This window comes from Arachis duranensis, chromosome 10 (genome assembly GCF_000817695.3).
Source record: "Arachis duranensis cultivar V14167 chromosome 10, aradu.V14167.gnm2.J7QH, whole genome shotgun sequence".
Classification (NCBI taxonomy): Eukaryota; Viridiplantae; Streptophyta; class Magnoliopsida; order Fabales; family Fabaceae; genus Arachis; species Arachis duranensis.
The window spans coordinates 9,488,304-9,499,386 of NC_029781.3; the positions used below are offsets into that span (position 1 = coordinate 9,488,304).

General features: G+C 33.7%; 1 protein-coding gene across 1 annotated transcript; it reads left to right on the top strand.

Moving 5' to 3' along the window:
* Positions 1 to 10,350: 10,350 nt before the first annotated feature.
* On the top strand, positions 10,351 to 10,947 carry LOC107468959 (uncharacterized). Its single transcript, XM_016088337.2, has 2 exons — positions 10,351 to 10,569; positions 10,648 to 10,947. Exons 1-2 carry the CDS (start codon positions 10,351 to 10,353, stop codon positions 10,945 to 10,947), a joined length of 519 nt encoding a protein of 172 aa, XP_015943823.2.
* Positions 10,948 to 11,083: the final 136 nt, after the last annotated feature.

The window sequence follows — 11,083 nt, forward strand, 5'->3', positions numbered from 1 at the left end:
ACTGTGCAAGGGGGATTTGAGAAAGAGTGGAATACAATTAGAGATTCAAATTAAATTAGGTTAGATACTTATATTAGAAATGAAATTTGACAACTTTTCATAATTTTTAGTATTTGGATATTTTTGGAGTAAATTCTAAGTGGTTTTTGAGATTTGTAAGATTATTAAATGTGATTTTCGGTATTTTAATTTTTTTGACAATGAGTAAGTTATCACAGTGCTCATGTGACATTATTTTGTCACGTTAGAGAATTTTTTCACTATTCTTCTTCTTTTTTTACGGCAATAATCTCCTATCTTGACCATACTTTTTTATGCTTCAATTTCGATAATAGTAGACACCTTCTGCTAACAATGGAGTCAGCATTGACATTGCTAATACTGAGAGCATCATCCATAGAAAAATGCAAATCTATCGGAACTAGAAAGGTCAAGGTTGTCTTTGGGGTCCTCAGCAAAAAATTTCCACAGTCCACACCTCCTACTTTCCATTCCCTCCACCTAAAACATTACCTTCTTAACCGCTACGGTTGTAGAGTAAGAGCTCGAATCTTCACTTGCATCTCCCTCAGTGTTTTCACTTCAGTAGCAACTTCAGCAACAGAAACACTTGAATTGTCATTTTTATCCTTTTCTTCTTCAGCTTCCCAGAACAAACCCTGAAGTTCGTTATGGACCGCAAGATAAAGATGTTCCATCAGGAACTCCGAGGCGTCAGGGTCGTTGAAACAGTCGTAAATCCTAACAAACAACCAACCCTGGTCCTCCGACACTACTACGTGTACCCTGTCCTCGCTGGCTTCCCCAGCGCCTATTGCACATTGCTCTCCTTTCGCTACATCAACTGCTCTTACCGTCGACAGCTTTCCCTCGCAAGCCTGAACTTTCTTCCTCTCGACGAAGTTTAGCATCGGCACCACCCATGGCCGCTTTTTTTCCAGCACGCTCCTCTGAAACGCCTTTTCGAATCTGGACACACCATTCTTCCTCAAGTACACCCCGCCCAGCGACACCAAGAACGGGATTCCGGCAGCAGTAGCAACGCCAGAACTAAGCGGCTCGGAGAAAAAGGGACCAACTTGGGTCCAATGTGGCAAAGTGATGCCACATCAGCGCTGCGATAGCTGACTTTTTGCCGGAAAGATGCTTAGGCCACTATGGTGCTCTGGTCGTCTGACACCACCACGTGTACCCTGTCCTCGCCGGCCTTCCCCAGCACCCACTGCACATTCCTCTTTTCTTGCTACGTCAATCGCCCCTACCGTCGTCGGCTTTTTCTCTCAAGCCTGAACTTCTTTCCTCCCGACAAAATTCAGCACCGACATCATCCACGATCGCTTCCTTTCTGGCATGCTCCTCTAAAATGCCTTCCTGAATCTCGACACGCCATTCTTCCTCTTCTTCCTCACATACACCCCTCCCAGCGGCACCAAGAACGAGACTCCCACAGTGGTAGCAGCGCTAGAACAAAGCGACTCGGAGAAGGAGGGACCAAATTGGGTCCAGCATGGCAAAGTGATGCCACGTCAGCATTGTGATAACTAACTCTTCACTGGAAAGATGCTCAGGGACCACTATGGTGCCCTGGTCCTCCAACACCACCACGTGTACCCTGTCCTCGCCGGCCTTCCCCATCGCCCACTGCACGTTGTTCTCCTCTCACTATGTTAACTGCCCTACCATCGCCGACTTTCCCTCGCAAGCCTAAACCTCCTTCCTCTCGACGAAGTTCAACACCAGCACCACCGACAACTGCTTCTTTTCCGGCACGCTCCTTTGCAACGCCCTCCTAAATCTGGACACACTATTCTTCCTCTTCTTCCTCACGTACACCCCTCCTAGCGGCACCAAAAATGGGACTCTAGCAGTGGTAGCAGTGCCAAAACTAAGTGGCTCATAGAAGGAGGGACCAAACTGGGTTCAACATAGCAAAGTGATGCCACGTCAACACTGCAATAGCTGACTCTTCGCCAGAAAGATGCTCAAGAACTACTATGGTGTCCGAAGTTCTATCTAGGGAACTACAATAGTGAAATTGGAATCTCGAAGACCACATTAAGTAATGCGTAAATCTTAGGGACCACTATGGAGATTTATTCGATATGTTTGTCTATCAGAATTTATTTTTTATATTATTATAAAAAGAAATGGCAAAAAAACTCACATTGAAAAGTATTTGTGGGAATTATTTATGTGAAAGACTAACACAATTTGCAAATTTTTATGGAGATGGAGATCTGCTCTTGCAAATAAATGAAAATTTTTATATTTTATATTATTTTAATTTATATGTTAAAAATTTTGTGTTTGTTAATTATGTTAAATTTATATTTAAATTATATTTTAATTTGATATATTTAGTTAAATTATATTAAATTTTATTACGGTTGTGTTAGAAATTAATTTTAGTCACCGTCATAATATTAATAATTAATTTTAGTATTTTATTTAAAATCTTTATTTAAGAAGAATTCAGTTAAATTATTCTCTTCAACTAAGTGTGTTTGAAAACTCTAATAAAAAAGAATTGAATTGAATGTTTGAGAGAATTGATCTCACACTATTTTTTTAATTCGAAACAAAAAGAATTGAATTAAAAATTTTAAACTATTTTTTTTAAATGTTTAAATAATTAGGTGTACACTAAAAATAAGTAATCAGCGTATAATTTATTACTGTTCTTCTAATAGAAGATTTTAAGTTAGTAAAATTTCAGCATGTCAAAGTTTACGAAGGATAGATGGTGCAACTATTCATGCTGTGTATATCATTCATCATGTGCCGTTATTGCTTTAGCTTATGCTTATACATACATAGCCATTGATGTCCATATATTGATTTAATTTATTTTTGTCTTTTTCATTTATTTTTTTGCTTCTTGGTCTCTTATTTTTTATTTTTCATAATGGTTGAATCTTTGAAATTTTTGTGCTTTTCCTTTGCGTCTTTCTTTTTTTTCTGTTATTTTTTATTTTTAAGATCTGTTTAACTTTAATCTCTAAATTATAGCAATTCAAAATTTAAATTTTGAATGAAAAATTGATTTGAAAAAATATTAATTTTTACGTATCTTTTTTTATTTGCTTCTTTCTTTTTTTTCTGTTATTTTTTATTTTTCAGATCTGTTTAATCTCTAAATTATTTTTCATTCAAAATTTAAATTTTGAATGAAAAATTGATTTGAAAAAATATTAATTTCTACATATCTTTTTTTATTTATTTTTGCTCCAATTATTTTTATCCGATTTCTCTCTCTCTTCCTCCTCCTTTTTCTTCTTCAAATTTTTACTTTTTTTTTCGTGTAAATAGCCATTTTGGTATTTAACAAATTCTGATTTTGACAAAATAGACTTTAATATTTTCTTTTGATAAAATAAATCCTAAATATATATTCTATTTGACAAAGTGATCCCAATATATAATTTAACAGTTAATTTATATAATCAATTATTAACAACAACCACAACGAAGTCTTGTTCCATTAGGTGGGGTCGGCTACATGAATCAAACGATGTCATTGAGCTCTATCATATATCATGTCTACAAAGAGATCATTTACATGTATATCTCATTTGACCATCTCATGGATAGTCTTTCTAGGTCTTCCTCTGCCTTCACCCCTTCTTCATCTTCCATCTCATCCACCCTCTTGACTGGATGCTCTGTCGGTCTTCTTCTCATATGTCCAAACTATCTGACACGCGATTCTACCATCTCTTCCACAATAGGTGCTACTCCAACTCTCTCTTTTATATCTTCGTTCCTTATTCTATCCAATCGCGTATACTGCTCATCCATATCAATATCTTCATCTCTGCCACACTTAACTTATGTTCGTATTCATTTTTAGCCGCCCAACACTTTGTACCATAAAGTATAGCCGGTCTGATAGTAGTGTGATTAAATTTACCTTTAAGTTTTAAAGACACTTTTTTGTCACATATAAAACCAGACGCACTCTACCATTTTGACCAACCTGTTTGGATCATCATATTCAATCTCTCTATTATCCTGTATGATGCACCCAAGATACTTAAAACTTTTAATTTTTTGTAGGATATTTTCTCCAATCTTTATATCAAATATTAGGATTTTTCCTTCGGCGGCCATACATTTCATAGATTCCATCTTGCTACAGTTTATGCGCAGACTATACACTTCTAGAGCTTCTCTCCATCGACAAAAAGTATGCACCATGGCACATGCTCTTAGATATGCTCTGTGAGTACATCCAAGACTAATATGAAAAGGTATGGACTTAAGGATGATCTCTGGTGTAATCCTATACCAATAGAAAATTTTTCTGTCACACCACCTTAAGTCTTCACACTAATTGTAGCCTCATCATACATGTCTTTAATTGCACGAATATATGCGATTCTTACTCTCTTTCTTTCCAAAACTTTCCATAAGACCTCCCTTGACACCCTTTAATTACAAGACTATCACAAGAAAAAATTGGGATTGAATCACCTTCTTTTTAAAGAAATTTATATGAAAGTCTCTGAAGAATTCAAAGTGCCTGAAGCATATAATAATTCTCCAGAAATTTGTTAAGTAAGACTTCAAAAATCCTTGTATGGATTAAAACAATCCGGACTTATGTGGTATAAATGTCTGAGTAAATACTTATTGAAAGATGGATATAAAAATGACCGTGTATGTCCATGTGTGTTCATAAAGAGATTTGAATACAAATTTATTATTATTACAGTATATGTTGATAATTTAAACATCCTTGGATCACCCAAAGAGATTCCAAAAATTGTGGATTATTTAAAAAGAGAATTTGAAATGAAATATCTTAGCAAGACAAAATTTTTCCTTGATTTATAAATTGAACACTTGAAGGATGATATATTCATCCATCAGTCAACTTATACTGAGAAATTTTTGAAAAAATTATGGATAAGGCATACCCATTGAGTACTCTCCAATGGTAGTGAGATCATTAGATGTGGATAAAGATCCATTCAACTTTGTGAAAGTAAAGAAGAGATCTTTGGTCTTGAAGTACCTTATCTTAGTGCTATTGGTGCGCTAATGTATCTCGCTAACAATACAAGACCAGATATAGCATTTTCAGTAAACTTGTTATCGAGATTTAGTTCTTGTCCGACTAGAAGACATTGGAATGGTGTCAAACATATATTAAGATACCTTCAAGGATCTATTAATAAAGGTTTATTTAACTAATGAAACAATATTGTAATTAGTTGGATATGCAGATGCAGGTTTTCTTTCTGATTCGCATAAAAGGAGGTCACAAACAGGTTATCTATTCACAAGTGGAGGAACAACTATATCTTGGTGCTCAACAAAGCAAATTATAGCCGCAGCCTCCTCAAATCATGTAGAAATATTGGCAATTCATAAAGCAACTCGAGAATGTGTTTGGCATAGGTCAATCACCCAACATGTTCAAGATATTGGCAATTCATAAAGCAACTCGAGAATGTGTTTGGCATAGGTCAATCACCCAACATGTTCAAGATATGTGTGGTTTACCGATGAAAAAAATACCTACAGTCATATACGAAGATAACTCTACATGCATACATCAACTAAAGGAGGGATACATCAAAGGAAATAAAACAAAACATATCTCACCAAAGTTCTTCTACTCTCATGATCTTCAACAAAGTGGTGATATAAACGTTCAACAAATTCGTTCCAATGATAATTTAGCATATTTGTTCACTAAAGCACTACCTACTTCAATATTTAAGAAGCTAGTATACAAGACTGGGATGCGCCAACTAAGAGATATCAAGTGATGTAATTATTAGGGAGAGTAATACAAACCGTACTCTTTTCCTTAACCATGGTTTTTATCCCACTGGATTTTTTTTGGTAAGGTTTTGAATGAGACAGCTATCTAACGTATTACCACTAGGAACATCCAAGGAGAGTGTTATAAATATATCTGTTATGAATGTCCTAGATTGTAACTGTATTTTAAATTTCAAATAGATAGAATCACTCAACTTAGCTAAGTCAGCTAGAAGTTAGACTCTTGACCATAAATAGCTCCCTTTTAGAGTTTTGTACACATACCAATCATTAATAAAGTCATCCCTTATACTCTCAATCCTCTTTTATCTTTCTTCCCTTTCCAAACTCTAATCTTTATTTTCATAACATTTTTCATAATTTTAAAAAAAATAAAAATCAAACTTATTATTATATTGCAATTTGAGGTGCATATTGACTATTGCATAATGTGAATTGTGATTTTCATTTTTTTTACGGTGGAGAAGGGGAAATTTTTTTTTTGGCTTAGATATTTTAATTCTTCTCTTATAATCCATATAAAAAGTTTTTTTTTTTAATTTTCATTATAGGGTTATTTTAATTCTTCTCTTATAGTCCATATTTCATAATGCTATCAAAGAGTGATTTTTACAAGTTTCATACTAATATTATCCGTTTATATTAATATATGCAGATTAACAAAGTAAAAAGCATATGTGAATGTTCATTAGCTCCTGAGGGCATTGATCTGCACTTTGAGGAAGCTTTCAGCTTATTCCGTCTTGATTAGATATTTTTTTTTAATGTTAATTTGTGTGTAAAAATTGCTGCATGTTAATTTGTATGTAAAAATTGCTGCATGTTCATTAACTACTGTCTTGCTACAAAGCTTGTAGCATATATGTAACTCTTTGATATTGTAAAAGTAAAACAACTTACTATCCTTATTAATGTCATTATGTAAGATTTTTTTTTTCTTTCATTCTAAAGATATATACCAAAATGGCTCTTTAAATTGCATTATACCAAAAAATAACTACTCAAATTTTAATTTGTGACCCATGTTAGACCTAAATTTATCTCTGACAATAGTAAACTGAGTTGGCACATTAAGTTGATATCATATGCAAATGAAATTGATATTTTTTGTGGCAAGTGATGGAAATCGCTTAGAATGATGCTATGGAAGAGAGGAAGAGTATCAGTTAATGAGTTTGTAGAATAAGCCATCAGCAATTTATAATGTTGTTCAATTTCTTGGTAATAAATATCTATTTGAAGCTTTGCTCTTTAGTCAAAGCTATAATATAATTCCAGTTCAAAAAGGACACGATATAATAATTGATAAAAGAAAGAATAAATGGTTTAATGGTTCATATGAATCAATAATGAAAACTTGTTTGGGCTTGACCTTTCTTTAATATAATTAGCCACATTCTTGTTCCTCGTCATCAGTAATAACTAAATAGAAAGATTAGATAACTCTTTTTAAGATTTACTTCGTTAATACATATAGCTTTCCTGATGAGTTAGTTTCAACTTTTTGGTTTTTATTACAGATTCAGAAACTGCTTTTGTTTATTCAATTACATTCACCAACAATTAATTGGCAGCACTGAATTTATTTAACTACACATTCTTAATAAACCTCTGTAATATCAGCTTCCGTTTGTTGTTTATACTTTATACAATAACTAGTAATTTATTTATACCTATATATTACTAGTAACTTTTAATATTATTCTAAATATGAGAATTTGTCTACCTTACAACACAGAAGTAGTTCAAGAAATAGAAATGTTAGAATGAAAATTAAGCTTCATCTAAATTCAAATATAATTGAACTAAAAGACAGAAACATCAATTTTCAAAAAGAGCCCATAGAAAATATAGTTATTGTTTGAATCTTTTTGTTTATACTTATTGTAATTCTTAGAAGCAGAGTTAATGACATTATGCAGCATTAAATTGTGGGGCCTTAGAATCAAATCCAACATAAGTCGCATTCTCGTACTATCATTAACCTAAAAAACATAAATATTTTAGGTTACCAACAAAACCATACACATTAGTAAATGAGGTACTATTTTTTTTAAGCAAAAAAAAAAAATTACATTTATTGTATAACAATATGTCTTCTTGTAGTTTGTCATCCAGGTTGCCACCCATACCCCACAATTATTACTGTATTAAATAAGACAGGGTTAGCTTATGCAGATAAATATTTCAAAGAGGAAAACACAAATACAGATATTCCTTACGAGCCAAGAGCTTGTTCTCCTATTTCTAGTATATCCACAAATGTAAAATCAAGTATCTGTGGCCAAAATGGAGTGCTGTATTTATAGAACGAGTCATACTTAAGCATATCTTCCAGATATTTTGCCTATTCATATAAGAAAAAAATTAAATAAAGGATGTTATTTAAAACTTTTAAAAAAATGTCATAAAACTGAAAATAGGGAAAGTTAATTTACCAGCTTTACAATACTCGATCTCTTTTCCTCTTTATTTGAAATAATCGATAAGGAATTTAGCAGAATTGTTTGATGATTGCACAAATAAAAACAACTAGATACCAATGCATGTTGCTCTCGTTGACAGATAAAAAAATCTAATACAAACCTTCACGTATTAGAATATTATTAGATACAAAAAATTTTAAAATAAAAAGTATAGATTAGATCATACAAATAAATGCCATTAAACAAAGAAAAAAAGTAAATACAATTAATCATATACCTTTTTAGACCTTCATCAACTTTTCCCATAAATTCTTTTTGATAATGTTTCAACAAAAACTTCAATTTTGGTATCACATTCCAATATGAATTGTTGAATTTAATAGTTAAGGGTTAAGTCAGTAACACCAATTATACAATAAGATAAAATAAATAAAAATTGTAACAAACTTGAAAAAGACATGGCGTACTGAAAACACAGCTGGCAAATACTAGTGTGTTTTGACATCTTATTCCTTTCTCCTGCATGGTTAGCATAGTAGCCACCAAATCCAATACTTATGTGGTAATTAATAAATTTATTAAGAATTGAAAGTATGCTAGAGATAGTAGTTTAATTATGCACTTACATACCCATGCACCCATTCCTTGGAAATTAATGACTTGAAGTTGTCACAAGTTCTGCTAAACTTGTTTGTTATTGCCAATACCGAGTTAAATTCCAAAATGGTCCATGAGATTGGCGTCGTACCCTAAAATCGTCCCTAGGATTCCATTGCACCAATTACGTCCATGAGATTGACAAAAGTGCACTACGTTAGTCCTTGATCTATTTTCCATTAACGATGTGATGGCATGGCTTGATAAGGTGGGTTGTTAGTGACACGTGTCACTCCATGGTCTGGCCACGTGTAATGATATAATGATGTGGTGACCAGTCACACGTGGCATGCTGATATGGATGGTTGTGCCACGTGTCATAATGCTATTTGGCCACATGTTAATTTGTGCCACGTGTCGCAACAGTATTCGTCCACGTGTCGTCCATTATGTCATCATTTTATAGATGTACCAAATTAGTCTCTCACTTTGCATTAAGTTACTCATTTTAGTTCATGAAATTGAATGTCACGCGCCAAACTAGTCCCTTCACCACTTTTTTTCTCATTTTTTTTAAATTTAAAATTTTCAATATCTTGGATGCACTAATTTCAATTCTATTTTTTCATATATCGTTTAAATATAAGATCTTTCATAAAAAAATTTAAGAATTCATTTTTAATTATATAAATTTTTTTATAATAATTTAACATTGATAAATTTTGTAATATATAAATATGTTATTATAAAAAAAGAATTATATGATTGATTATACACATTTTTCATCAAAAACATGTGTTTTTAACAAGAAATCAATAATTAAAAGAAACATTTTTTTGTTCTTATGAAATACATGTTTCCATTGTGTGTAAATGGGCTAGACTGAAGTCACTTCTAGCAACCCCACTACCATCTCCGACCTCTTTAGTCTAGACAAAAGAGGTCGGAGATGGTAGTGAGGGTGATTGAAATGCCTTCACGTCAACTCTAAGATGGCGGTTAGGAGTATCCGCAAGAGAAAAAATATTTTATAAAAGCACTTGTATTTGCATAACATGTGAAAAAATAGAATTGAAATTAGAGTAATACCCCAAATAGGTCCCCAAGGAATTGGCCGTACGACAGATTTGTCCCCCAGGAAAATTAACTAAGTCCCCAGTCCCCAAAATTATTAAATATGTGCCATATACGTCCCTGCTCCAGGTTTAGCCGGTTAACTGAACACTCTCTCTCCTACGTGGAGGTGATGAGTGTGACGTGTCAGGTTAAAGGCTTTCAGGACACGTTGGTCCCTGTACACGTGGTCAAAACGACGTCGTTTAAGGCCTTATCAAAACGACGTCGTTTTTAATTGGACAGATTAGTCCCTAACCTTTATGATAAGAATGTGTGAAAACGCAACGTTTGAACAGGGACCTGACATCGCTGTTATAAAGGGGATGAACATGAAATTAGGTCTTCACTTTTTACTCCCTGTGCTTCCAACCCATGTATGTTAGTATGTGAGAGAGAGTTTTTGGCTTCGAAGAAGATGATGGCGAGTGGAGGCAGCACGTCAGTTGCAAGTCGGAGACGCGGTCGGAGAACTATGGATGATGTCTTCAATGTTGACAGCGGTTCGACTGGCATCCGAAGGGGGCGACTTAGAAGAGGAGAACATCCGAAGTGTAAGTGCAGGACATATGCCATAATATCCAGGTCTCGCACAGCAGAAAACCCGAATAGGCTATTCTTTGGCTGTCCTCAATTCAAGGTACTTTAGAGTAGTAAATTTTTGTGGTGCTGTAGTTTTGATAATGTGATGATTTATGTTCTGTTATTCTGATTGCAGGAAAAGCAAGGATATTGTGATTTTTTTGTATGGTTTGATGAGATCTTTGGGTATTTGGTGGATGATGTAGTTGAAAGGGGTAGATTGGCCTCTGTGGAGACATGCGTGGGTGAAGAATTTGTTGCAGGTTCGGATTATTGCTTGGAGGAGAGAGTGAAACAATTGGAGGAGATGTTAATAAAGAGGAATGAAGATAGTTCGAAACTTAAGAAGGACAGTGTTCTAAGCTTGTTTAGTAGTGTAATAATAGGTGCACTTATAGTTGTGATTATGTTTTGTATTTATGTGGTGGTTATTTAAGCAATTGCCATTGTATCTTTGTTGAAAAAAATATTGTATTTGAATGGCTCATTTTAGTTAAATGAATATTAGAAGTTGATAATGAAGCTAACTTGAAGCTAGTCTATATCGAATTCAAAGTATGCAAAGTAAATTG

Excerpts from the sequence above, each read along its gene's own strand:
- LOC107468959 (XM_016088337.2), top strand. The coding sequence starts at position 10,351 with ATGGCGAGTGGAGGCAGCACGTCAGTTGCAAGTCGGAGACGCGGTCGG. Across the intron at positions 10,570-10,647 it reads TTGGCTGTCCTCAATTCAAG|GAAAAGCAAGGATATTGTGA; the intron begins GTACTTTAGAGT and ends TTCTGATTGCAG.